The following is a 27,965-nucleotide window of genomic DNA, read 5'->3' as shown; positions in this document are numbered from 1 at the left end:
ATTACACATACTAATATAACAAAAGGTACAAATTCCAAGATGAAGCAATTTATAACCGAATCATTTGTTGGTCTGATCTTGTATCGAATTTCAGGTCGCAAGCTATTTTTACACCGTGATGAGTTACCTGGTTATGTCATTCCTGAAAAGTACTTGGTTAACAACGATAAGCGTCCAGAGTATGAGTTCCCCGAGAGAGAAGGTGATGAAGCAGGAGAACAACCAAATAACAATGAAAACCACAACTCTAGGAGCAATGACAACATTGATGCTGCTAATGAATTACCAAATGACGATATAGATGAAAATGAGAAGCAAAAGAAGGATCTCAACACCGACAGCGCTTCAGAATCAACTAAAACAACCACAGAATTAAATGCCAAAGATGACTCAAATTCAGATTACATAATAGTCACATGGGATGGAGATGATGATCCAGATAATCCATACAACTGGCCATTTTATCTCAAGGCAATCATGGCTTTTCAAATTGCTTTCTTAACTGTGTCAGTGTACATGGGATCAGCAATCTATACCCCCGGTGTCCAAGATATTATGGAGAAATTCAACATTAATGAAACTAAAGCAGTGTTGCCATTGACGATGTTTGTTATTGGATACGGTATTGGACCCATCTTTTTCAGTCCATTGAGCGAGGATTCTCGAATTGGTAGAACTCCACTATACATTGTTACGTTGTTCATTTTTTGTATGATGCAAATCCCAACTGCTTTGTCAACAAGTCTTGCTGGAATGGCTGTGTTGAGGTTGATTGCCGGGTTTTTTGCTAGTCCTGCTTTGAGCACAGGTGGCGCTTCATTTGGTGATTTTATTACATTGCCTTACTTTGTTGTTGGATTGGCTACTTGGTCTTTGGGCGCTGTTTGTGGTCCCAGTATCGGACCATTGATTGGTGCAGTTTTGGTGCAAAGAGGTGGTCATAATGGATACGAAAGTTGGAGATGGACATTTTGGTTTATGGCTTTAATTTCGTCATGCTTTTTGATCCTAGGTTGGACATTACCGGAAACTTATGCCCCTAAATTGTTACGCCAAAAGGCAGAAAGATTGAGGAAATTAACTGGAAACAACAAGATTGTATCTCAAGCTGAGTTGGATCATGGTGCATCTTCAACAGGTGAAGTTGTTAGGAAGTTGTTTTGGCGCCCTTTTGAAATCACAATCACAGAACCAGTGGTGCTATTGATTGGTATTTATATTGCTTTGGTTTACAGTATTCTTTACTTGTTTTTCGAAGCTGTCCCCATTGTGTTTCAAGAAACCAAACATTTCACTTTGGTTGAAATGGGCGTAACTTATCTTTCGGTTGTCATTGGTATCTTTATTGGTGGTGCCATCTACATTCCATACGTTTACAAGGTGTTTACCAAACCATTGCTTGCTGGAGATTACGGTAAAGTGACTCCAGAGATTTTTTTACCACCATCAATTTTCGGAGCTGTTTTGATGCCTATTGGATTATTCATCTTTGGATGGACTTCTTCCCCCAAGATCCATTGGTTCCCACCATTGATTGGAACAGGAGTCTTTGCAATGGGTGCATTCATCATTTTCCAAACATTGTTCAACTATATGGCTGCTAGTTTCAAAGTTGAATACTTGGCCTCTGTATTTTCATCCAATGCATTTTTCAGAAGTGTTGTTGCTGGTTGTTTCCCACTCTTCGGAAGAGCTTTATTTTTGAATTTGAGTATTCATAATTATCCAGTTGGCTGGGGTACAACATTGTTGGCATTTTTGTGTTGTTTAATGATTCTCATCCCAGTGTTTTTCTATTTGAATGGACCCAAGTTGAGAGCAAGGTCTAAATATGCTAATCACTAAAGGATTGAACATAATGGTGATGAAGAAGCAGTTGATTTTAATTTGGTATATATCTAGCGTTAATATGAATAAGTAATAGAGTAATCTGAAAAGACTGACAAGTTTAATGTAACTGGCTCCTCTGAGTTCATTCCTTCGAGTTCAGATAAGCAAAGAGCGAATTGCAAATTAGAATCAGTTTAATCTGAATTACGAAAAAATCTCAATTTTATCGCGCACTTTTGTGAACTTCATTTAAACTCAAAAATCGCAACGTCAATTCTTAAACCCCTCACCTTGCCCCCCCCTCCCACCACAACAGCAACTTAAAACATGGACTTTGAAGAACGTTTAGCAAGAGCAGAAAGATCAGACTCACCTTCATTAGTTGGCGCGTCGATGAGATCAGCAGATGACTCACCACACAAGAATTACATTCATCCAGAAAAGTATGTGTCGTCAAGAGCTGAATCGAGATCAAAATCAAGAACAAGATCAAGTAAATTGAAACTGTCAGTCACTGCATCTTTAGATGATTTGATCAACGAGGGTGCATTATTAGGCTCAGAGGAAGACTTTGATAAGTTTTTAGATGACGATGGTACGGTGAAACACGAGGCAAAATACACCAATAAATTGGACGAAGAAGGAATTGAGGAAGAGGATGAGGGGAAAGAGAGTGTTGAGCCGGAAGAGATTCAGCAAAAAATTGAAAAGGCAATTGAGCAAGAAGAACCATTGAGAGGAAGAAAAGCGAAAGTGGTGGAGGAAAAGAATTTGGAAAAGGAACCTACTGAAAAGGAATCGAAACCGACTGGTTCCAAGAATGCAGCTTTGTCATTTTATAAACAAGATGACTACTCGACTCCAAATTTGTCAGATTATCAATTGGATCAAAACATCACTGACCATAACGATTTTGTTAACCATGTTCAATCGTATGATTTAGAAAAGTTACCCCGATCAAATCTGTCTTTGGGAGACGAGGAAAAGACCGCGGCATTGTCAAGACCTCGACCCCACACTACACTTTCATCAGCTCAACAGCAAAGGTTGGAGAGTAGTTTGCACCCTTTTCATACTGATAGACCTAGATCGAGGTCAAGATCTTCGAACCCATCATCACGGATAGCCGCACGCTCGTCGTCTTCCTCGTCATCCTCAAGACACTTGGCTAGGGGAGACTCGTACAAGAATGTTCATAGCGATGAACCTTCCAAATATGAGTTACCAGCTGATTTTTCTACCGATGAAGTGAAGGAGTCACACGAGGCGGAGGAAGAGGACAGAGGTAGAGCTGCTAGACCAACAATGGGAGATTCGATTGCTGCTGCCGAGGCTAGGAAATCTCGAGCCGAGAATGATCCGTTTGTGCCCGAGTATGCGTCCAATCCAATTAGCAGAGAGCCATCTTTGGTGACAACTGGAGATTACACCAATTTTGAAGTTGACAATCCTCGTACGCCAGCTAAACACAAACCCAATACTCGATTTATCAGGTCCAGCTCAAGTCACCCAATGGATGAAAAAAATGATTCCAATGTTGATGGATTAAAAGAGGAAGGTGCTTTAGTGACCGATGACCCATATGCCTCAATCGATCAGTTGGACAGTTTGATGGAGGAGGTGTTGCAAGGGTTTTCTAAACACTCAGAAACAAAAGTCGAGGACGAGAAGACAGGTTCAGAGAAGGATAAGAAGACAGGTTCAGAGAAGGATGAGAAGACAGGTTCAGAGAAGGATGAGAAGACAGATTCAGAGAAGGATGTGGCAACTAAAGCGGAGGAACCTTTGACAAAGAAGACTGCTGCCTCTGCTAACTCCTCTGAAGAGTTTAGGAAGAAGGAAGACGTTAATACCGTTGAAGACGACCTCGCTTCGGTCGATAAGGAAGATAAGGAAGACAAGGAACCAAGCTTAGATGAAACTTTGAAAGAAGGTGTAGAGAAAAAGGAAACTAATTCAGATCCTTCAGAGTCCGCGGCTACTGAAAAGGAGGAGACCTCAGATTCAAAAGAAGTGGCCGCGAAGGGCACTAATGAAACCACAAACGAAGATGTCATTCAGAAGGATGCAAAGCGTGCAGAAGTTGAAGGGAACGAAAAGGATGATGCCGATACAACAGGCTTGAAAGAAGAGGGAGTTTTGACCAGTGAAGATCCCCTTGAACGAGTTGAAGAGAGTGAGTTGAGAGAAGGTGTGTCTATTAGTGACTTGGGTACAAAAAAGTCAGAGGCAACAGAAGAAAGCAAAGGACATGACAGAGCCAAGTTGGAAGCTAGTAATGCAAAACTAGAAGATAACTTGATTCAAGGTTCACTCAATACCGACGGTCCAGCTGATTTGGAGAAGATTGAGAAAGAAGAAAAAGAGGGGCTTAAGGAAAATGAGGATGAAAAGAAAAAAGAAGCAGAAGGAAAGATTCCTAAAGATGAAGAAGCTGAGTTGGACTCAGCCAAGAAGAATGAACCAAACTTAATTGTTGGAGGAAATGAGGAAAGTGAGCGAGTCGAGCAAAAGGAATCAAATGAATCTGTTGCAAAAAAATCGGTGGATGATAAGGCACCATTTAAAGAGGCCAGCACTGCACAAGAAGCCACCGAGGACTTGTCTCTGAAAGGCCAGCAGGACGATGAATTGCAAGCTGGAAAGAAGGATACCGACTCAGAACACAAAGCTGACGCTGTCCAACTGGATTCATCTGGTAAACTTTTAGAAGGTACTCTCAATGCCAATGGTCCAGAAGAATTGAAAGGCGACGTTAAAGGGTCAAAATCAATCGAGGAAACCAAAACTACTGCCGATACTGAAGCTAAGAAGGAAGAACTGTCTAAAATCGTCGAACCAGTGGAGACTGAACCAAAAAAAGGAAATACAACTAAGGAGGCTGAACAGGAAGTCGAACTCTCTGAAGAGACTCCAGAACCAAGTGTAGCTGACACTGCTTCTCTGGATGATATTTCTAAGAAAGCTGAATCTAAGGAAGAAAACACCGAGTCCGCTGAAGAAAAGAAAGCCATTGAGCTGATTGACGACGGCAGCAAGTCAACAGTGGACTCCGCCGCTGCTACCGCGCATGAGGTGACATCATTACCGAGTTCAAAGAAAGATGATCCACCTATTGATGAGTTTGACGATTTAGAAGACATTTCTCCCGAGGAAATTCGCAAACATCTTGAATCACAACCTATTTACATCTTTACATCATTAGCGGGTGGTGCGCAAATTATCCCACGTACCAATCGATTAGCCACCATTTTGCAAGCCAATGGAATTAAATTTGAGTATAGAGATTTGGGTACTGATGAAGAAGCGAAAAAAATTTGGCGTAGACAAGCTTCAGGAAAGACCTTGCCTGGTGTGGTTAGAGGTGATGATTATGTTGGCAATTGGCAAGAAATCGATGAAGCTAATGAAGAGTATCAAGTCAAGGATTTATTGTATAGTTTTTGAAGGAGTAGAGCTCTTGTCGAGTATAATTGATCTTAGTATTTATTGTGATTATACGCACAGGCAGAAAGTGTCAGTGAAGCGATGAAAGTAAAGTACGTCCTGGGCTCAACAACTCAGTCAATTATGTTGACGTGATAGTTCAACCAACGCACATTTTCCCGCATATGCATCCTATTGATTTTTCTTTTGAATCGTCCCTTCTCTCCACGACTATCAACACCAATGGATAACATAAAGAAGTTCAATTGTTTATATTCCAAATGATTTAACAAGCCGTTGACATTGCAATTTGTAGCATTAATCGTTAATCTTTTGATATAGCAATATCGTGTCAGCTTGTAAATCGCAGTACTATTGACAGTGGTATTTTCACCAGGGGTAATCAAAAGTAAACGAAATCAAATTTTTGAAACCATGCCCGCTGATTTGCTTAACAAATGAGTTGTTTTCATTTGGTTTTATTTTGATCTCCAAGCCTTGTGGCTCCAACTTTGCATCCATTTTAGCGAACGATTCTAGCGAAGATGGTGACATGTGTAAAGTAACATTATTCAACTTCTTGATAAATTCACGCCTTGCGTTTACAAAGAATACTTTCCAGCTCTCATCAATTAAATACTCAACGGTATCTTTCACTGTAAATGCTCATTCTCCAATGCGTTGTGACGACGGAATATTAGAAATACAGACTACGGTGTTAGCACAACTCATACTTTTGACCCAAAATGGGTACATGAATGAGTACACATCCGACCCACTCTTTATGTCAGTTGAGCTATACCAAACATGAGAATATGAAAGAATTCTTAATGTATCCATATCAAGTGCGCTATTGACAATTTGCAAAGTCAAAAAAGGCCACGGAGACGGATAAGTGAGGAGCAGGCAATGTTGGATCTAAATTCACGAAAACATCGAGACTGAGAAACTTCTTGGGGTACCACTCTTGCAAGCACAATAGTTTCCACATTGTGTGGGATGATTTTCATTACATAATGAAGAGACCACTTTTCAGCTATATTAATTTATACCAACCACTTGCTTTTTCCAATTAGGCAACTCCAAGGTCAATAGCGTTCTCATCTTCCTTAAAGCATGTAACAAACGACACTCTGGTTTATACCTCACAGCACTACTAATTCACCCATCTTTCAGGATAATCACAAATGTCACACAACAAATTGAGCAATATCAATAGTTCCCGTTTCGAGTACTTGCTAAGCGCAATTTTTACGACAAAACATACAAGCACACGTTTTTTTGATTTTTGCACTTGTAAACAAATTGCGCAGATTAGATTGAGCAAATTCCTCTTCACTTGATCGACTCCTCTCCTTACGGTGTGCTTGCTTGACGCCCATTGGTTGAAAATTGAAGAATCGTATTTTAGCGCAAATATTCCAATTGGCGCTGAGTGCCAATTGTCCAAATTGGGAAGTACACATATTGCGCAATGAGCCTCACGTCTTACTGGAATAGGATGTGATAAAACTGCTCAACCAAATACATCACTTCATTTAATACACAAAAGAGCTTAATGCTGCACCAATGAAAAGATGCAAACAAACCACCTCATCCATCCATCCATCCAATCAACCAACCAACTATAATTTTATAAAACCCTTTTAGCGCAATGTTGGTCAATTCATTTCTACTTTTTCATTCCTTCAGTTAATTCTACTCCTTGAGCAAATTAATCTCAAAATCATCCCATTCACTTACTTGGAGTATATTTGAATAATATAAACTCAGATATATACCACATATTCCAATAGTTGTATCATATATAAACAGGTGTTGTTTCCCTTTTATTTTTCATCGATAACAGATTTACGATAGCATAACAAAATACATCATTACTCCCACACACAGTATACAATAATGTTTAAAAGACACGATATGCACAATATGGGCTCATCCTCAATGGATATGGGTTCAATGGCTACCTCAACAATGGGTATGGCTATGGAAACAATGTCACATGCAATGAACCACACTGGATCAAGCAATAGTAGTATGGGAGATATGGGAGATATGGGAGGCATGGATCACATGGCCGGTATGCACATGTATTTCACTAGAGAGTTTAAAGATTACCCAGTCGTTTTCAAAACATTATCAGCATCAAACAAGGGACAAGCTTTTGGTATATTTGTTTTGTTGTTTTTTGCTGCTTTCTTTGCCAGGTTTTTAGAATTTGTCAGAAACTATTTGGAAGAAGTGGTATGGCAGAATAAGAATTATACTGAATTTGAATCCGGTGTTGTCAATCATAGTGCTAATTTACAACCAGCAACTTCGATACAGGCAACAACTGCGGGAGCTTGTGGCGGTGCTACTGGTACTACTGGTGGGAACTGTTGTGCAGGAAATGCTGATGATGAAGAAGATAGTTTTGATAAACGTGCATCAAGTGATGGTGTTTATGTACAATCACAAGAAGCTAAACCTGCAAAGTCTTCTAGCTTGCCATTGGCTAGTACTATAATGAGAGACGCTATACGATTGGCGTTGTGTATTATTCCTGATTTATTTGGCTATACATTGATGTTGGCAGCAATGACATATACATTGACTTATTTCTTTGCTGTTGTTATCGGTTCTGGTGTGGGCAGATTTGTTAGTGAAAGATTAATGGAAAAGTTTAGAATCAAGCGTACCCCACCAAGAAATTGCTGCTAAATGGAGAAAGTAATCTACATAATCTAATTGAATATACTTAATAAAATAAAATCAACTGAGCTTTTACTTTCTTTCCCCCTAGTCTATTATTTCATCTATTTTCTTGATCAAGTCATTATACTTGTCCTTGTTGAACTGCGATCCGTTCCCATCAGCCAATTTCTCACTATAAATCAACCGGGCAAGATTATGATATTGCAGTTTAGTATACTCTGATCGTTTCGACTTGATGCGATTCAATAAACTAAACTCGTTTAAAGTAAACATTTCAAAGTACAATAATGATTTGGTGAAATCAACTTTTTGAGGTTTAGCTGACAAGCTACGCAAAATCTGTTGCAATGTGGAGATGTTCAACAATACTCGCTTGATTCCATTTGTATTAATCTTTCTCACTTTAAAAGAGCCCTGGATCATTGCATCATTAAGAAATTGACTGAATCCAATAAATATGCTCTCTTTATCCTCCATCTTTAAAGCTTTAGTCAATTTGGTATCGATGGCAAAAATCTCTTGATTGAAGGAAACAATATATGGATCAGCATCTCCTGGTTCAGTGGTAGGGACCCATTCCATTACATTGAATGACAAGGTCAAGTAATGGATGGCTTTACTTCTCAACTCATACCTCAATGCCAACAATGTTTGGTCACGTATACCTTCGAAATAAGCAATTACATCATTAAACTGAATCATCTTTTCTGAATTTAACGCCAAAAGAATATTGTTCTGAGTAATGTCTTGAGAATTGGTGGTGAAATTCACCGATGGACGACCATTTTCTAAAAATGACCAATTGTACCGTAATTTTTCCACCGGAGAAACAACAACAGCTGCACTGGTTCCAACATCGCCAATACCATAATTCGATTGCTTCTTGACCAAGACTAGCCACGTCAAAATCCATGATGTTGTCAATAATAGATAAACCACATGGGAAAAAGTGTCACTATCCAATAAATTATCCTTGTTGATTACTGAATTTTGAATTTCATGAAGCAACATGCCATTTTCAGAAGCAATAAAATTGGCAAAATTGGCATAATTGATATTGCTCTTTTCATTTAGTTCAAGTATTATTGTTCCACTAACTTCAGTTAATGCATGCATCTTCATCCATTTACTAATTTGCAGCACTGGCCTACTCATTGCACCTTCAGTAGACAATAAATCTTGAAATAATTTTCTATACTCAGTGGCAAAGCTCTGCAATGTTTGTAAAACCGTATCTGAAATATCTTCTCTATACGTTAATGATGTATTCAAAATGAGACAAAGTTCCAAAAACAACTTCTTAAAGTTAAATGCATTCTCATAAATAACAATTGTGGACTCGTTATCAATATGAGACCTCTCTAATAACTCCAAGTCACTATTTTGGCTCAATGTAATAACATCAAGTTTCAAGCCGGAAGGTTCATTTAACCTCGGATGACCACCAGTATACGTCCCACCAACTTGGTCACTAAACACCATATCAATGGCCGATCTGAAATAAGTTAAGAATGAAGATTTCATAAACTCGGTGAAAAATTGAAACGCAAAATTATTGTCACCACCACTACCATCCTTTTCCTTTTTCACATGGAAGTTGTTGAAAATCCGATGTGAACCTTCAACGAATATTAGCAATGGTTCCAATACAATCCTCATATTGAATAAATTTTTAGGCACCAATACCTCTACTTGTGTGTTGAAAGATTCATCTTCAAAATAAGGTGTTTGCATGGTGAGAAGATCTTTATCATTAGTGTCATCAATATGAAATCCCGGGAAAATATCACCAAGTGAATCTTGGAGCTCTTGAGCTGATTTAGTTGAACTCCAATCAACATTTTCAAAATGGAATAACTTCTTCTTTTGATGTAATGAAAATTTATGCACCTTTCTATGATCCGACTTGTCAATTATATTAACTCCCGAGTCAGTTGACCCATCATCATATATATAGCTTATTATCAAATTCAGCAACTCCTTCTTTGTTGAGTCCCAAACGCGTAACCCAGATTTTGAAAACCCCGCAGAGTTGGCATAATTGCCATTCTGTTCTTGACCTAAAACTGATGCAATTTCATTAATAACTTTATGTTTTTGAAATGCAAGTAAACACCTCACTGTAATTGAGCCATACAATTCTTGAAGAATGACAACAGCAGAGTCACTGAAACTTTTATGAGCCATGACATCAAGTAATGAATTTTGTTCAAAATGTTGGATTTTTTTAAGCTTGGAAAGGGCATATCCATTTCTCAGCTTCACTTCTTCGGTGACTCTATTGATCAATCCATGTAATTCCAGTTGGTTCGCTTCAATTAAAGTTTCAACCACTTGTTGTAGTCTACCCAATTTGGAAGCAGTTACCAAAAGCATGTACATGTAGTAATAACTTTCATTCGACGTATTCATCTTCAACAATGTAGTGTAGTCGATTGCCCCATCATTTTGCAAACTATTCTTCTGCAATTCAGGAAGTTGAACGCTTAAAAAATCACTAACTGGGGCCGTCAAATGATCAACAACTTCCAAAATATCCAAGTTGGCAGAGTTGTGCACATACTGTTCCAAATTTTCCAGCTTCAACAATGCTTTAAAAGATGCCATTTGCGGACTCGTTGAATCTATTATTGATTGCCACAAGGATACCCCCGTGTTTGATATTGAACTATTGTTCTTCAGGTATATCTCATTCTGCAATTCATCGATAATCATATCGTACAACTTGTTCGATTGTTGCTCTAAATAGGATTTTATATCACTCATTGCTGGTAATGACCACAAACTGTAACGCTCAGCAATCTTGTAGCCGTTTGCAATAATATCATACACCTCGTGAAGTTTCTTTTCATTGATCAATTGCTCCACTTGGTCAGGGATTTTGTTCATCTCCAGTATAGCGTCAATTATATCAATCAGTTCAGCATACCTTCCCGATGTCTCAGACAATTCAGCCAACACAGCACTTCTATCATGCATTTCCTTGTTGGACGTTTGCAAAAAGTTTCTGATGCTTTCAGAATCAGTTTGCGATTTGTCCAAAGTCGACAACAACATATGGTACGATCCTATACTATTGTTGAATAATTCGTAGTGCTCATGGACAACACGTCGTAATGCTCCTTCCGTTGTCTTCTTGAGTCTTTTGAATTCATCAAGTCTGTGAGCCAAACCTACTGAACTGTCATCTAATAATGAAATTGCAAGTTCTATTGGGTTAGCATTGTCCTCCAATATACGTGGCCAATCGTATCTAATGCTGCTGTATACCTCTTTCAATCCTGTGACCGATTCATCTTTGGCGCTTTCGGATTGGGGGATGCTATATGACAATCTTCGTCTCGACATTGGCAGTTTAGGGTAGAGTTACGAGCTTTTTGAGTGTTTATGGAATCGAAAAGTTTATGAGCTAGAGAGTTGGTAGCGGCGTTGTCATTTATTGCAAGCACATATAGTGTACCCTACTTGAATTAACAGTTTGGCGAATTTACCAATTTTTAGCATCATTGATGTTGAAGTTAAGCTTAGTATAGTAACAGACTTGGAAAGTTTACTTCTAGCAAAGTTTTGCTCAGTAATATACTGGGGAGTTTATGTTTTGCTAGTACGCGTATATATTTAGACCATCAGTTGAAAAAACATAGTTTATAATGGTCCCCAGGATACCACCAAGACTCACACACACACACTCTTTTCCATAGCTGACCCATCTGTACTGGAATAACTGCTCCATTTCATTAGACCTTTTCCATGGACGGGACTGTACAAGGGAATCAAGAGTTGAGGGTCACCTCTGTATCCTCTTCACAATTGGGAAACAATCAACTCGTTCCTTCACGCGGTGCAAATGTACCCTTGAACCAACAACAGCTACCGGTGGTACCGTCGAATAGTTCTGCACCTTTATACCAAAACCCTTCTCCATATGGAGGTTCGCATAATGCTCCTTCAAACTCGTTCAATGCATACCCACCACCCAATAGTGCACCACCATATGATAACAATTTTTCCAACCCATCATCCCCTTTTGTATCGCAGAGCAATTGGAACCAACAGTACCATCCGCATAGCTCTTCATCTGTGGATGATGCACGTGCACACATACCTCCACCACCTCGCCAGGTTCATATCGATCACCCTCCTCCTGCTCGTCCTCCACAGCAAACACGCGTCAATTATCCTCCTCCTCCGCCACGCCAGTCATCTTCGTCACCTGCTGTGAACATACATATACACAATTCAATATATACCAATGGTGCGCCGTCATCTACTCGAATTCAATCTCCAAATAGCGTTAATCTTCAAAGTACTACCCCTTCCTCATTTCGATACCAATCGTTGAATAATGTGAATGCGCACAGGAGTACTCCTCAAGACCCATCACGTACAGGGGCGTGTGGCTTTCGATATTCGTCCCATCATAGTGTCAATTCATCATCTGGAGGGGCACGTGAACCACAATTGTATGGTAACAGTGGGTCAAGTACCCCAAGCAACCACAACAGAAACACCAGACTACCGAGAAGAGACTACAAGAGCGGGTTTCGCTCAAGCCCCAGTACGGCAAACCACTCTTCGCCACGAGTACCAGAGATTCCGAATTCAACACCCATACACAGCAGGCCCATACAGTTTAATCAGACGAATCAACTTCCTAGTAGTCCTTATCCTTCTGATGGTAGCGGGGTCGGATCAAATCACATGGTTAGTAACTCGTCCACACCAACTGCGACTCCAAAACCTCTGAAAGAGAAGTTTAAAATGTCAATGGCGGATGTCGAACGTATCATAGGAAATTACAGTGGGAGGGCGAAACCGGGGATACGAGGAGCCATTTTAAATACTGAGTCGAAGCCAATGATGGATGAGAAGCAGCAGCAGTTGATTGAAATACACCTTGACACGCATGAAACAAAGGCAAAAACGGACAGAGGGGCTAATGGTAGAACCGATGATACAAAACTTGAAACGATTAGTGGGACCCGGAAACCAATTGGTTCATCCATTACTGCTGATAATGATCGAAAGGTGTACGATGCCTCCGCTGTGAAGGAGTACAATCCCTCTTCATTGACTACAGGGGGTCACAGAAAATATGATCCCTCAGCTATCGCCACAACTGACCACAAATCGTATACTCCTTCCGCAATCGCTACTACAACTGACCAGAAAACGTTTGACCTATCTACATTAAACCCAATATCAGCTACAAACAACAAACCAGTAATTATTGAGCTATCAGATGATGAGTCCGAACCTGAAACTAAACCCCCACTTGCGGCAATGCACGAAAGTTCAATTATCGTTATCGACAGCGATGATGACGAATATGAACACAAACCTGTTGAGCCTGTGAAAATGGTCAAGGATCCTATTGCAATTGATACATCATTGGTATCTTCGCCCATAATTCAGATTAAATCTAAACCTACTTCCGAGCATGTTTCAGACCCAATTGCTGATTCCTCTTTCTCATTTACAAAGATTGATCACACCAAAGTACCCCCAATTCGGGAGTCAACTGAACCTCAAAAAGCCGATTTTAATGCAGCTATAATTGAAGATGGAAAGAAGACACCTGAAGATGATCCGTTAGAAATACCCTCCAAACCTGCTTTCATTCGGTGGTTAAGTTCCGATGACGAGGATTATGATTTTAATATCCCCCTAGCTAAGACCCCGACTGCAAGCAATGTATCAGAATTGAAAAATAAGCCTGAGGTCCTATCTGGAATTAGAGCTTCAACAATTAGTAAAAGTACAGAAAGGGTGGCACTTAAGACGAATGGATCCACAGCTGAAGCGAACACACAAACCCCCAACAATACCAATGTCGCCAGCAGGTCTAGATCAGTACCAGATACACAATTTTCCAGACCCGCTACTGAGTCAGTTTTAGGGCCAGTCAAAAGAGCAAACACAATACAAGATGGAAACAGTATCACAACAAAGAAAACAAAGCGATCTAAAACTGATAGCTTGCTTGAGGAGCTTCCAAAAATTGACAATTTTGAATACACCTATAAAGAGCTACAAGATGTTAATCGAGTGAGTAGAAAAAAGGAGGAGTTGCATTCGGAGATGGAAATTCATATTAGTCTTGGACCTTTTGGTATTTTGAAAGACCTCAAGGAGGATTTCAAGCTGCGTGTTTCTACTTTCGACCTGGAGTTTCCTTTGATATATTGGAAAAGAAACGCTAAGGCAGAGTACATCAAGGATAAGGACTACTTTATACCCATCAAGCCAAAGAAAGTTGTTCAAAATACGTTTGTCATGTACTACCTAGCTCAGGACTTTTTGGACAAGCTTCACTCAGAAGAACTTAAAGCTGATGTAGTGAATGCAACTGAGGAGATGTGTGTAATCTCGACTAACAATTACCATGTGATACTCGTCGTTGAGGGATACGATCAGTTTATCAACAAAATTAAGTCTTACAAGCAAAGACAATTTCGGTCACAAGTCTTGAATGGTGAAGATCAAGCAAGGAGAAAGAAGGATGATGAGCGAATGTCGAAATACCCTACACCACTAGAAATTGCTAGATTGTTGAACAGAGCTCAATTGGATTTGAAGGTGAACATCTTTCCCGTTAGATCGCGACATGAGGGTGTTATGTGGTTGAACTCATTTACATACACTATTGGATCGGCATTGTATGATAAATACGAGAGGAATCAAAGTTTGGCAAACTTGGGAGTTGTGCGATCAGGTAGTGATACCAAAGCAACTTTTATACAATCAATTCAACATTTTCCACGTATGACGCAATCAAAAGCCCAAATTTTACAATCTTCACATGGATCAATGTATCTGATCTATTCGAAATTCCGTACCTCTGGTACATTGGGTAAAGATGCTCTTGGAAGGAATATTGTACCACCCACTGTTGATTCAACAATGTTGAGCTTTTTCACGTCAGATGATCCCGACAAGGCAATTACATGAGAGGTGGAGGCGGGGGTTACAACGTAAGAAAACTGATCTAATAGAGAATATATTTTTCTGTATTTACTTCTTTGTAACTTGTTTTGCACGAGTGAGATCGTCAATGTTAATTTTATCACTCAATCCCTCAACCACTTGGATTCCTCTGTCTACTTCATAAGTTTCTTCATCCGTGAAGTCATACTTTAAACGATGTAACTCAGAAATGATGTTTAAAGATTTGTCAACTAAATTGGTATTTGAGTCCAAGTTCAACACTGAAGCAAGGTAGTGAACTAGTTTGGAACTTCTGAATCTATTTTCAAGATCACTATCCAAACCATTGCTTAATATCGATGACACAAGTGACAAAATTCTCAAATCGAATTTCGAATCTTTAGAATCAAACTTGATCAAATCCCAGCCGGATGATTCATCAAATTGTTTGTACCCTGGCTTAAAGTTTCTTATGTATGAGGAGATTGCAAAAAGAGCTTTGTTTTGCAAGGACTTGTTTTGTTGACCATCTTTAGCAATCTTGACCAACTCTTGCAACGCATTAGTTTTCTCGAAACCTTCTTGCGATTTGGGGTTATTTTGAACAGCTGTATCAATAATACCACAAACAATCACCCTCAAGTCATCGGGGACATCGTTTTTCAACAAGTCGACAATTGGATGCCACAATCCCAAGTTTTCAATGTTATTTGCATTATCCATATTTTCAATTAACATTTCAAAATTTTCCAACGCAATTGCTTTATCTTTGTCCTCAACTTTAGGGTTGTGAGCGATTGCAATACTTTCCTTCATTAAAGCCACTTCATCTGGACCTCCAAACAATTGGTTCAATAATTTAGGATCTGGCTCTCCAATCTTGGCCAATGCTTCTTTATCACCAGCTTGTTGGGCGATGGACCAGTGCAATAATTTCTCCATTTCTTAATAATATGGTTGGTGAAAGTAGCTGTATTTGAGGTTTGGGCGTCTGTTGTAGACTATTTATAATAAATCAAGGTTATTCTATCAACAAAGTTGCACTTATCTTTTGCTATATTCGAGAAGCTTCTGATATCTTCTCCGCTGTGTCGCGACTGAAAAATCAAAAAAAAGGTTGAGACGGCAGATTTGCGACACGACATTGAAACTGATAGATACATGCCCTGAAAAAAGATGAAAACGAACTCAGAGGGGTTTTCTGCCTGGAAGGTGATGAAAAACACCTAAAGGGTTTTCCATTGCATTCAGTAAGTTTCGATTTCAACTGTCGTTGTAGTTAATGTAAACTATATGATTCATTTGCTCATGAGTGGCCTAAAGTGGTTATGCACATACATAACATAACCCTGCGACGGATTTTTGAAACCCGGGGGAACTTATCATTTGTTTGTTTTTTTTTGACAATTGCGAGGGAATCGTATGTTGTGACATCCGTTTATTTTGAGAGCTAGCACTAAGGCACGTGAAGTGTATGTCATTATATAATGATCTAATTATACAAGTTGATTTAACGCTCCTCTAAAATCGAATGGCATAGGGCCGAAACATATGTAGAAAATTCAATTTTTACTGGTGGCTTCACAAACATCCGAGGTGGTAGCAATCTCTGTCTTTGATCCCTTTCATTTTTTCTATTTTTCCCGACGATTGGATATATATATATAAAGACCACTAAAGTTTTTCGAAATTTCCAATATCCAATTCTCTTTTTCTTTTTGGTTGAAATTTAACTCAATTGCAAAAAGAATATCACCTTATAGCTATAAAATGTCATTGTCAAACAAATTATCTGTCAAGGACTTAGATGTCGCTGGTAAAAGAGTTTTTATCAGAGTCGATTTCAATGTTCCATTGGATGGTAAGACTATCACCAACAACCAAAGAATTGTTGCTGCTTTACCAACTATTAAATATGTTGAAGAACACAAGCCAAAGGCAATTATCTTGGCATCACATTTGGGAAGACCAAACGGTGAAAAAAATGACAAATACTCACTTAAGCCAGTTGCTACTGAATTGGAGAAATTGTTAGGTAAAAAAGTTACATTTTTGGACGACTGTGTTGGTTCAGAAGTTGAGAAAGCTGTCAATTCAGCATCCAATGGTGAAATCTTTTTATTAGAAAACTTGCGTTTCCATGCTGAAGAAGAAGGTTCATCAAAGGACAAGGACGGTAAAAAGATCAAAGCTGATCCAGAAGCTGTGAAGAAATTCAGAGATCAATTGTCATCATTGGCTGATGTTTACGTTAACGATGCTTTCGGAACTGCTCACAGAGCACATTCCTCAATGGTGGGTGTTGAAGTGCCACAAAGAGCTGCCGGTTTCTTGATGTCCAAGGAATTGGAATATTTCGCCAAAGCTTTGGAGAACCCAGCAAGACCATTCTTGGCTATCTTGGGTGGTGCCAAGGTTTCTGACAAAATCAAGTTGATTGACAACTTGTTGGACAAGGTTGATTTGTTGATCATTGGTGGTGGTATGACCTTCACTTTTAAAAAGGTTTTAGACAACATGTCTATTGGTGACTCACTTTTCGATGAAGATGGTGCAAAGAATGTTAACGATTTGGTTGCCAAGGCTAAGAAGAACAATGTTGAAATCATCTTGCCAGTAGATTTCGTTACCGCCGACAAGTTTGACAAGGATGCTAAAGTTGGTGAAGCAGACGATAAGGAAGGTATTCCAGAAAACTGGATGGGTCTTGATTGTGGTCCAAAATCTAGAGAATTGTTTGACGATGCTGTTGCCAAGGCCAAGACTATTGTTTGGAATGGCCCACCGGGTGTCTTTGAATTTGACAACTTTGCTGGAGGTACCAAGAACTTGTTGGATGCTGTTGTCAAATCAGCTGAGAATGGAAATATTGTAATCATTGGTGGTGGTGATACTGCTACTGTTGCCAAGAAGTACAATGCTGTTGACAAATTGTCACACGTTTCCACTGGTGGTGGTGCCTCATTGGAATTGTTGGAAGGTAAGGAATTGCCAGGTGTAGTTGCCCTTTCAAACAAAAACTAAGGCAAAAGCACTATTGAGCTACGTTGAATCGGATATTACTCGAAATTTTTTTAATAAAGAAGAGTCTCTTGTTTAAAAAGATCTAAAAAAAAATGTATAATGTAGTGAGAGAAGTGAAAAGTTAAAAAGTAGGACTCACATTTATAATTTGGCTTTACCTGCACAAATTTGTGTCCAATCAGCCTCGGTTAATTCAGCGTACTTGTCACCATTTAACCAGTAGATGAGTTCATCACCACTCTCACCTTTAGGTAATTTTTGTTTCTTGAATTGGTTCTTTGGAACTTTGTGATTGTGTGAAGCTTCAATCGAGCCAATCTTGATGAATGCAGGTTGTGCATAACTAGGCAACGATTTTTGTGAATGATCATATATCTTTTTCAAGATATCCACATGCTCCAATTCATCTTTTGGTTCAATAACGGCAAAGCAAGCTCTACCTTCGTGATTTGGAACTTGTACACCAACGACAACGGATTGTTTAATGGCATTTGATCCCATCAACTCATTTTCAACTTCACTTGCGGAAACATTTTCCGATTTCCATCGGAAAGTGTCTCCCAATCTGTCAACAAAATAAAACAAACCATCCTCATCCATCTTCAATAAATCACCAGATCTGTACCAGGCATCACCTTTTTTGAAAACATCAAACAATATTTTGCTACTGGTGGCTTGTTTGTTTCCGTAATAACCCTGAAATGATTTACTCACATCTTGAGGGTTGAGAATTCTCATTAATAACTCCCCGGGTTCGTTATAATTGGCTTCCTCGTAGAACCCAGTCTTTGGATTTTTCCACATTTCATTTTCATCTTCTGGGTCCATCTTGACCAATTTTTGTTGTGTGTTGAGCAATAAAGTAATCAATGAACCATATTTCCTACACGCACCTTTCCCAAATTCACCATACTGAAAATTGGTTGTGGCAACTGGTGATTCGGTAGCGGCATAGAATTCACCAACCCCCTTGATGTGGAATCTATTTTTAAACTCAGTCCAAATATCACGTCTTAACCCATTACCGTAAGCAATAGTGACATTGTGCCTTTGCTGGTCTGGATGAGGGGCAGAATTCAATAAATAACGACAGACTTCACCAACATATTGGATGTGAGTAGCTCCAACTAGTTTAGCTTGAGTCCAAAAAGATGTAGCTGAGAACTTTTGTGCTATTGAAACACATCCACCATTGATCAAAGTTGGACAAACACCCAACATGGCAGCAGTTGAATGATACAATGGCATAGCTGTCAACACATTGGAGTTTCCTTCGACTTTCATGATATATCCAAAGAAAACAGAGGCCATAAATGCTTTTCTCCAAGACATGATACCAGCTTTTGGCAACCCTGTTGTACCAGAGGTGTAAATCAACGCACAAGCACTGGAATCTTTGTCTTCTGGTCTTCTGGTTTCATCCTTAGCTCTATACTTTGGAGTCGATTTCGATTGAATTCTGTCGAATAAAGCAAATTCGTCAAGGTAATGCAATTTAACATTTGGCAATTCGTCGTTGATGGTTTGTTCTGTTTCTCTAATTGGTCCAGCACAATCTGGGTCAATAAACACTTGAGAAACGTTCGCTATCTTGAGACAATGAACCAATGGTTTATCTTTGGTATTGAAATTCAAGAATGCTGGCAAAGCACCAATATTCCACAATGCTAACCACAACACAATGAATAATGGCTTGTTCATGCAGTCTACCCCGATAGTTTGGCTGGATGTAACACCATATTCATTTTTCAATATGTAGGAAAGTCTCAAAACCATGTTGTACAACTCTTTGTACGTATACTCCTCAATTTCGAATTGGTCATCAAGAATTTTGAAACCATCGGCATCAGTCTTGACTGGTGGTGGGTTTTTCTTTGGTCTTGGAAATGCCAAAGCTTTGTTATCTTTATATTTTTTTGCTGCATCTTCAAAGTAGTACCAGTATGATGCTTTTCCTCTCAGTGATTTCCACAAGAAAGGTAAGGCATTGGCAACAACTTTTCCTGCCAATTTGACGTCATCTTTGATCAAGTATTTGGCTTCTAATAATTGACTACCTAGTATCGCAGCAGCTGCTATTTCAAGTCCTGACATTGTATTTAGTGTTTTCTTCTGAGGTTACTATAAAAAGTTGCTAAAGCAGTTCCTGTCGAAAGGGTTTATTGTATTGTATTTATACTTTGAATAAATTTATTGGTGTTTGGGGTTCTGTTTTTTGATGGCACAAAGATTTTCCAGTTTAGTTTCTTTTTCTTTGTCGTTGGAGTTAAACAACAGAATACAATAGAAACCTCAACGGAGATAATGCATGTGCTACCAAAAAGATTTTAGAGTATACACAATACCAACCCAACGACAAACTTCTACAAGAAGAACATTAGCAACTACAAAGTGGTTGAAACAGACAATACCTCAACCAGCCCCCAATCCCCATTCTTAGCAAATGACGTTTTATATTGAGCTGATTTTCTTGGTTGCGTGTGAATATGGTATCTTTTTCTCCGCAACAGAAGAAAAAAAAAATTTGGTCAGAACTTTTAAAAGCCCGCACTCATATACAAAATATTTCCGCATTAGGGAGGTGTCATTTTAAATTCCCTGTGATTTTTTCATTTCGTAAATTATAGATACATGCCATATGTTGGACGAAATGCATTGATTCATTCAACTCAAATTGGGGCAAGCGCTGAGAGATGGGCACCCCAAAGGTTTGGCAGAATATATTAAAATACAGTTTCATTTGGTGTTCTCTTACCACGGGTTATGATTTCACATGGGTGCGGTGTTGGTTTTTTGTTTAAACCGAGTATAAATTCAGTGAACAATATGACACAAAAATGTATTCGATTTCAAAAGAACCCAATAACGTGGATAAATGGGTAAACGGTGGCTGTATTGGAAAGACACGTGCAGTTTACCATCTTCTTTATCCCGTCAGTCTAGCTTTTTCTCTTTTGCATAAAGAGACGTTCAGTGTATTCGCTCGACAACGGTAAGCTAGATGGCATATGAGTTGCGCTACTCAATACTTCCAATTGCCAAATTTCTGCCTCTTTCCCACATTCAAGAATAAGCCCAAGTATTTCTTTTGATCTTTTATGAACGGGATCCAGCTCAGGATATAGTAATCCCTTCTTGAGCAAAGCTTTCAACTCGAAGTTTGAGTCCTTGAGATAAACATTTACGCAACAATTTTTATGATTTGAGACCAAAAGCTTGGTCATTTCGTAGAAAAACAATTTTGTTCTATTCTGAGAAGAAGCTTCAGATGCTCTAGCAATCATGGGTAAGATTTGAATGTAGTCATTGCAAACGCTCTTTTTAATGAGCTCGCGAATAACGAGACTTAGCTTCATCTCGTTTTCTTTAGCGACATCTTCTGGTAAATTATAGGCCGTCTTCAACCCCAAGTATAGATTGAACATGATATGAAGGATTGACATCTGTGGCTGAATGGGTGGTTGTCTTCCACTCCACTTTATAAACTGTTGCTGCATACGCAACACCCTTGGATTTTGCACTTGATACCTGGCGTGAGACCAGCAATAGGTCAACATGCATTCAAGCGTCTGTACAATAAGTGTAGCGCTGCAATCTGCCCATAAGTCAAATAAGATACATGTGTGGATCAAGTCCTCAATGCATGTATTAAAGTACCCCAAAAATAGATTGGGATTCTCATAGAAGTCGTTTTGTTTCCCAATCGAAATTAGTTTGAGAACGGCAAGTATCTTCTCAACTTTCAAATCAGATTCATTCAATGTTTTCAGAATCTCCATAAGAGCTTTACTCACCTCCCATGCATGCTCAAAACGAGTATTGGGGATAACTATGGGACATGCCACCAACTGGGAAATGGGAATTTTCTGAACTCCCTCTGGATGCTTGTCAATCACTGCCAGGCTTAACTTACCCACATCTAAACTGAGCAACTCAGCGATACTATAACGGATCTTGTTATCCTTGAATGATGAAATCATTGGCAGTATGTTATTTGCATATTTGCTGATTGATTTGTCGCTAAACCCACTAGCATGATCCTTATTTCTTTGACTGGACCCAGTAACATCCATGCTTATAGCTGCACTTGTAAGATCATATTTCTGTTGTAATTCCCATCCTCTGTTTTCTGCCGTCTGGGTATCGTCATCAGCAAACTTTGTAAGACCAGACTCATCTTTCATATTGGGAGCAGGGGCCAATGTTTCTTGTCTTTGTATAACCTTTTCCAAACTCAGTAAGTCACCTTTGTCAGGTGTAGGGGCACTTTTCTGAGGCTCCTGAGCTACCTTTATGGACTGGTGCCCAAACCTGAGCTCACTGGCGGTTGCAATATCCTTTCTGGACTTTTTGTACAAAAGGTATTCTCTGATTGCAAATGAAAAGACGGCAGACACAATAAGCACCAAAATAAAAGTCATGAATATATAAAATGAATCAGAAATGATTGAATTGTTGAAAGTAGCCAAAGTTGACTCAACATTCGCATGGTATTTGGGATTATCAGGAACACCAAGCTTTAGGTACGCTTCATCACGATGTCTATAAATATATTGTGGTTCCTTGACTGAGAGCTTGATATATTGTAAGCGTGGTGAATGCTCACGAATAAGACTTCTTCGCTTCAAAAACAGTTGATAATGATCGATTTTAGCTTCTACTGTATTATGAGTCTCGAGATTCATCTGTGTTGGGTGATGGATTACTGGTCAAGTAGATTGGTATAAATGAGTACGCGTGGTGTGTATATCCCTTGGTGTTGAGTTTTACAGCCAATTTGCTGTGACAAGAAGATTTTGGCTGCTAAATTTTATACAGTGCGTGTGCATGGATGCAGTTTTAGGGCCAGTAAAAAACTTGATCAATGTAATCAGATGATTTATTTTTACACGTGGCTAACCAGAGTCTTTGACAGTACACAAGCTTCACAATTATGTTCCACAAGGCTAGTTCGTGTTTGGCAAGGTCCAAGCTAGGGATAAGGGTGCTTAACTTGCAGCTTCCCTTAGCCGCTACCCCTTTGCGTTCAAGAATATCATCAACCATTCTCAAACAATGCCGAACTAAATTTTCCACTCCATATGTGCATGCTCCACAGCTTAAAAGAGCTTACTCTACTGCATCATCAACATTCGAATCAGCTGCTAATGCCACTCGCGCTATTCCAAAAGCTAAGCCAGATGTCGTTCCTCCCAAGTCGGTGGGGTATTGGTTAATAGGAACATCTACTTTAATTTTCGGCATTGTAGTGTTGGGAGGTCTCACGAGGCTTACCGAATCTGGTCTTTCAATTACTGAATGGAAGCCAGTTACGGGATCCATCCCCCCTTTGAATGAACAGGATTGGATAGATGAGTTTAACAAGTACAAAGATTCGCCAGAGTTCAAACAATTGAATTCACACATCACATTGGAAGATTTTAAATTTATTTTTTTCATGGAGTGGAGCCACCGGTTAGTTGGTAGATGTATTGGACTTTTCCTTATTGTGCCAGCTGTGATTTTTTATGCTCGAAATAAGTTTACGCCGAGGCTCACCAAAAGAGTGATTGGTTTAACTGGTTTATTGGGTTTGCAAGGTGCTATTGGCTGGTGGATGGTTAAATCTGGTTTGGATGAAGAGCAGTTAGCTGAAAGAAAGTCTAAACCAACGGTTTCGCAATATCGATTGACAACTCATTTGGGTGCTGCGTTCTTGATGTATCTTGCTGTATTGTACACTGCATTTGAAGTTCTCAATGAAAACAAACTTCTCACCATGATCAAAAAGGGCAAAGGTCAGGCTGTTGAGACCATTCTCAGCCAATTACAGAACCCGGCATTGAAAAACACCCGAATGATGGCTTTAGGGTTGCTAGTGTTGACATTTGTAACGGCAATGTCGGGTGGTATGGTTGCTGGTTTGGATGCTGGCTTGATATACAATACATTCCCACACATGGGTGATGATTGGGTTCCAAGCAAAAATGAGCTTATGTCAGATGTGTTTTCTCGTAAGCTGGATAAATCTGACTTGTTTTGGAGAAATTGTTTAGAAAACCCCACCACGGTGCAACTCATACATCGAATCTTTGCCACGACGACATTCTTTGCAGTGGTAGGTGCACACATGTATGTCAACAAAAGGAAAGCAATTATTCCCAAAACGGCAAAATCAATGATGCATGCCACAATGGGATTTGTGACATTGCAAGTCACATTGGGTATTACAACCTTGATTTATCTTGTTCCAATATCCTTGGCTGCTGCTCATCAAGCTGGAGCTTTGGCATTGTTAACAGCAGTGTTGGCGTTCTGTGCAAGATTAAAGAAACCTAGACCCGAGCTTGCTAGGTATGTAAGAAGCTTAATAACAAAAAGAGCAGTATGAGATTTGAACAGAGTATGTAAATAGATCAAACATGTAAATAGTATTTAAGCTCTAACAAATTCTACCATATACGTTTACTTGACATTTCATATCGCATGACTTTGGACAACCCTTCATCATCATTTTCGCCCCAAGGCAGCTCTTGTAGACTCCCATTCAACAATTGTTTATTTCGTTTCTCTTCTGGTGTATCTGGAACAATTTCATCGAGATCATACAAATGTGCTCGGGTGGTGGGATTTATAGTAGAGGGCTCTGTGTTGGGTGAGCCAGGAAGATATGATAGTTCTATTGGTGAAGACACAAAGCTAGAATCGTCAAATGCGTTGGTTGATGCTTGCCTTGGAGAGGGAGTTTTTTCAACGGGAGTGTGAATCGGGCTTGGGTGTATAACTCTTTTTGCAACCTGTTTTTGACGAGCTTTATGGGATTCAACCAACCTGCTGGCGATTTTAAAGATTAGCAACACCAAGATGATTCTGATCAATAATAGGGTGAATATTGTTGTCGTGAAAAACACAATGCTTGCCAACACGGTACGCACATTGGTGGAACATTGGATAATAAAAATTTGTTTGAAATCACCTATAGTCATTCTTAAGAAGCAAACGGCCGAAGCCAACAATGGCAATCCAATACGACGAGTCAAAACAATAAAATCGGTAAACTCGTGGCTTTTCCCTGATTCACTTTGCGAGCTCGTTTGAAATACTTGCATGAAATCCAAACAAGAAACGTACAAGAAATTGCGATACACTCGTGGTTTGATTTTATTGAACTTGGAAATAAAGCAATGTTTTAACCAATCAACAAATATTTCACTTCCAATTACAACCACTCCGGGACCGAAAATGGCACCCAACCAAATATTCCACTTTTTCCAGCTATCAGGGATTAGACCATGCGCTGAATTTAACTGTAACAAATTTCTCACCGCTATAATTGCCAACATTAGGGACAATTGGAATCGTTCTGATAAATCAGCCATTGTAATTTGAAACAATCCTTCTCGATCTAGTTTTTTAAAAACAGAGCTTTTCAACTCTGCAAATTGGTTGGAAAGTAGTAACGTTAGCAATGCATTGGAGTAAGAATTGGCTGCCACATTCAATGAAACACACTGGTAAATCAAGATGTACGCATGAAACGACAAGTAAAACACTGATATGAGATAGAAAGTAATAAACCTTCCCATTTGATCTAGGGGAGAAATGTGGAATAGGATATTGATGATATCCTGTCCAATAGAGGAACACAACTTTTCAGCAACCTCAAGCACTCCAAACATGACGTATAATTTAATATCAGCTTGTCCCCTTACATCATGATACATTTTAGAAATATCCAATTTCCCAGAAAACAACACAAACAACGCCAAAGCGATCAAACTTAAAGTAACAACATCTTTCTTTATTGAATTCAATTGATAAGCAAAGTTTTGTTTTGGGTTCTTGATGTAGGATATGATCACTTGCAGCATTACGAGAACGATTTTGATGGGAGCTAGTGTGAAAAGGGCAAGGAATGAATTGATACAAACAAATAATCCAAAAATCATAAACTTTTCCAAATACCATGGTATGATAAACATGTTGATCAACTCCTCATACGATTGGTTGTCGTGATGTTCACGTTCTGCTTTAGTGGCATTTTGATTCCTTGCAATAGAAAGTGTCGGCAAGTTGAGCTCCAATTGCACCAACCTGAGCAATGAGATCCCACTTTTCTCTCGCGACAAATCATTTAAGCCAATTTTGTGGAAATACTCTGAAATAGAGTTTCGTATCGACTGGTGTGGGGGGTCAAGTGACTTCTCATCTTCAAATGTGACACGTTGTGTCCTGGCTTGCGATTGTGTTTTGGCTTTGGCTATTACTTGAGTTGATAGCGATTTGCTTTTGGACTTTTTGTGACCAGGTATTTTTCCATGAAGACTACTCGTCAGTCGGTGTTTTCCCATTGATTCTTGAATCAAGTTCAAGAGAGCTGCTTTTTTATCCGCTTCACATAATCTTACATGAAGAAAAAATATCAATGTCGTGAAATATTGCAAATCAGCGTTTGGAAAATACGACACAGGGACACAACACCACAATTTATTTTTTGAGTGTTCTGCGGCAATCTCAGTTTGCTTCCACAGATGATGGCAAAGGGCATTCATTTGAGAGCAGTCTATTTTGGTGCCATTTCTTTTCGTGTTATGGGGATCGAAGACGGTTTGCAATTAGGAATTCTCTTCTTTTTTGGGGTGTATCCGACCAGATTCTACGTTTCTTGAGAAACAAAAGTGATTGTGAGTCAGTCAATCAAAAGAGTAAAAAGAGAGCATACAAGAGGATGTAAAGCTACTATCAAGTCGTCGATACCTATCAATTGGCTCAACAATTCAAAATTCCATTGGTGATTTGTAAAAATTAAGCGCCTACACTTTTAAATTTTGCTGCCCATTCTTTTTTTTTCTCGGTCTATCTCTCTCTCACTTTCAGAGTATCTATAATTATGGAGGAGTATAAATATCGTGCCCATCGAATATTGATATGCCCCCCTTTTCCATACCACTTCTCTTTCTCCTTTCTCTTTTCTCTTTTCTCTTTTTCTTACTTCGATAACCCTTTAGTTCTATTTACATGATTTTACTATTACTACGATTGAATTACTGTTTAAAACATCTTTCGCATAGCATAGTAAATCTATAACCCACTTAAACACAATAGTATCAAATCAATTCAATTAAAAGCATCACGCCCTGGGACGCCGCCGCCGCTCGCACACAACACCACATCCATTGAAGACAGTCACATAGTACACCACCATGGAGTTGATGACTGTTGAAAAGTTTTTACCGTATTTGGAACCGTATGCTAATAAGGAACTTCTAACACCAGCTGAAGCACTACAGTTGTCGTTGCTCATCACAGAATTGCTTGTTGACGACTATGTTGATTTTGGATTATTGAAGTTACTTTCCCGATTCTTAACCCAACAATCATATGATGAGATAATAGAAGAGAGGAATATCGAACATGAATGTGGCTATGCATTGTGCAACAATCAACCAAAACTGTTGGTTCGTAGGCTAAGTTTAAACAGTAACGGTACAACAACTGCACTGATGTCGGATGCTGGAGCGTCAACAAAGTACCAAATATACAACAGAAAACCATCAATTATACTACCAAATACTTACAAGAGTCAATATTGCTGCAAGGACCATTACCAAGCTAGTATTTTTTATCGCAATCAATTGTTAAATGAAGCTATATTTGCTCGCAAGGATATTATGGTGGTGCCACCATTTCAAGGTGGCAGGAATTGGTATGAAAATTCCATAACCTTGTTGGAGGAAGTTATCGCCAAACACAAGGAGTTGAAACAAGAAGGCAAGACAATGGCTGAAGTAGTGGCAATGATGAATGGTCTTAGTGTCACTGGAGATGAAATGAATGAAGATACAAACCAATTGATTAAGTTGATTGAGGATTTCGAAATTGTTGAAAAAGAAGTTGACCATCAACAAGTTATTGAGGGGAAAATACCTGAACAAGCTATAGAGAGTGATGGTGGTGATGTTGATGATGATGATGAAGATTCAAGTTTAGCGCATAACAAGATTGAAGGTTACATCACTACCAATAAGAGCTTTGGTGGGTATGTAGTTTGAAAACTTTACGACTATAACGAATCTATGAGT

At 39.1% G+C, this 27,965-nt stretch overlaps 12 protein-coding genes across 12 annotated transcripts; 7 read left to right on the top strand and 5 right to left on the bottom strand. All coding sequences in view use genetic code 12, as the record gives it.

The window, feature by feature from the left end:
- Positions 1-39: 39 nt before the first annotated feature.
- Positions 40-1,845, top strand: CPAR2_603010 (MFS transporter; the record flags this gene model as incomplete). Its single annotated transcript, XM_036809045.1, has 1 exon — positions 40-1,845. The coding sequence occupies one exon, from the start codon at positions 40-42 to the stop codon at positions 1,843-1,845; it is 1,806 nt and encodes a 601-aa protein (XP_036663067.1).
- Positions 1,846-2,157: 312 nt separating this feature from the next.
- CPAR2_603000 (uncharacterized protein) lies at positions 2,158-5,277 on the top strand (the record flags this gene model as incomplete). Its single annotated transcript, XM_036809034.1, has 1 exon — positions 2,158-5,277. The coding sequence occupies one exon, from the start codon at positions 2,158-2,160 to the stop codon at positions 5,275-5,277; it is 3,120 nt and encodes a 1,039-aa protein (XP_036663066.1).
- Positions 5,278-7,158: 1,881 nt separating this feature from the next.
- CTR1 (high-affinity Cu transporter) lies at positions 7,159-7,959 on the top strand (the record flags this gene model as incomplete). The annotated part of the gene is made up of 1 exon (XM_036809023.1): positions 7,159-7,959. The coding sequence occupies one exon, from the start codon at positions 7,159-7,161 to the stop codon at positions 7,957-7,959; it is 801 nt and encodes a 266-aa protein (XP_036663065.1).
- Positions 7,960-8,037: 78 nt separating this feature from the next.
- On the bottom strand, positions 8,038-11,301 carry SEC8 (exocyst subunit; the record flags this gene model as incomplete). Its single annotated transcript, XM_036809012.1, has 1 exon — positions 8,038-11,301. One exon carries the CDS (start codon positions 11,299-11,301, stop codon positions 8,038-8,040), a length of 3,264 nt encoding a protein of 1,087 aa, XP_036663064.1.
- A 402-nt stretch (positions 11,302-11,703) lies between these two features.
- Positions 11,704-14,904, top strand: CPAR2_602970 (uncharacterized protein; the record flags this gene model as incomplete). The annotated part of the gene is made up of 1 exon (XM_036809001.1): positions 11,704-14,904. One exon carries the CDS (start codon positions 11,704-11,706, stop codon positions 14,902-14,904), a length of 3,201 nt encoding a protein of 1,066 aa, XP_036663063.1.
- A 63-nt stretch (positions 14,905-14,967) lies between these two features.
- Positions 14,968-15,822, bottom strand: CPAR2_602960 (uncharacterized protein; the record flags this gene model as incomplete). The annotated part of the gene is made up of 1 exon (XM_036808990.1): positions 14,968-15,822. One exon carries the CDS (start codon positions 15,820-15,822, stop codon positions 14,968-14,970), a length of 855 nt encoding a protein of 284 aa, XP_036663062.1.
- An 828-nt stretch (positions 15,823-16,650) lies between these two features.
- Positions 16,651-17,904, top strand: PGK1 (phosphoglycerate kinase; the record flags this gene model as incomplete). The annotated part of the gene is made up of 1 exon (XM_036808978.1): positions 16,651-17,904. The coding sequence occupies one exon, from the start codon at positions 16,651-16,653 to the stop codon at positions 17,902-17,904; it is 1,254 nt and encodes a 417-aa protein (XP_036663061.1).
- Positions 17,905-18,045: 141 nt separating this feature from the next.
- Positions 18,046-19,998, bottom strand: FAT1 (long-chain fatty acid transporter; the record flags this gene model as incomplete). Its single annotated transcript, XM_036808967.1, has 1 exon — positions 18,046-19,998. The coding sequence occupies one exon, from the start codon at positions 19,996-19,998 to the stop codon at positions 18,046-18,048; it is 1,953 nt and encodes a 650-aa protein (XP_036663060.1).
- Positions 19,999-20,843: 845 nt separating this feature from the next.
- Positions 20,844-22,589, bottom strand: CPAR2_602930 (uncharacterized protein; the record flags this gene model as incomplete). Its single annotated transcript, XM_036808956.1, has 1 exon — positions 20,844-22,589. The coding sequence occupies one exon, from the start codon at positions 22,587-22,589 to the stop codon at positions 20,844-20,846; it is 1,746 nt and encodes a 581-aa protein (XP_036663059.1).
- Positions 22,590-22,837: 248 nt separating this feature from the next.
- On the top strand, positions 22,838-24,274 carry COX15 (Cox15p; the record flags this gene model as incomplete). Its single annotated transcript, XM_036808945.1, has 1 exon — positions 22,838-24,274. One exon carries the CDS (start codon positions 22,838-22,840, stop codon positions 24,272-24,274), a length of 1,437 nt encoding a protein of 478 aa, XP_036663058.1.
- A 61-nt stretch (positions 24,275-24,335) lies between these two features.
- Positions 24,336-26,435, bottom strand: CPAR2_602910 (uncharacterized protein; the record flags this gene model as incomplete). The annotated part of the gene is made up of 1 exon (XM_036808934.1): positions 24,336-26,435. One exon carries the CDS (start codon positions 26,433-26,435, stop codon positions 24,336-24,338), a length of 2,100 nt encoding a protein of 699 aa, XP_036663057.1.
- Positions 26,436-27,086: 651 nt separating this feature from the next.
- CPAR2_602900 (RNA polymerase II subunit B1 CTD phosphatase) lies at positions 27,087-27,935 on the top strand (the record flags this gene model as incomplete). Its single annotated transcript, XM_036808923.1, has 1 exon — positions 27,087-27,935. One exon carries the CDS (start codon positions 27,087-27,089, stop codon positions 27,933-27,935), a length of 849 nt encoding a protein of 282 aa, XP_036663056.1.
- Positions 27,936-27,965: the final 30 nt, after the last annotated feature.

Source organism: Candida parapsilosis, contig 005504, assembly GCF_000182765.1.
Source record: "Candida parapsilosis strain CDC317 annotated contig 005504".
NCBI classification, from domain to species: Eukaryota; Fungi; Ascomycota; class Pichiomycetes; order Serinales; family Debaryomycetaceae; genus Lodderomyces; species Lodderomyces parapsilosis.
The sequence above is the reverse complement of the archived record's forward strand: the minus strand, read 5'-3'. Positions and strand labels throughout refer to the sequence as shown.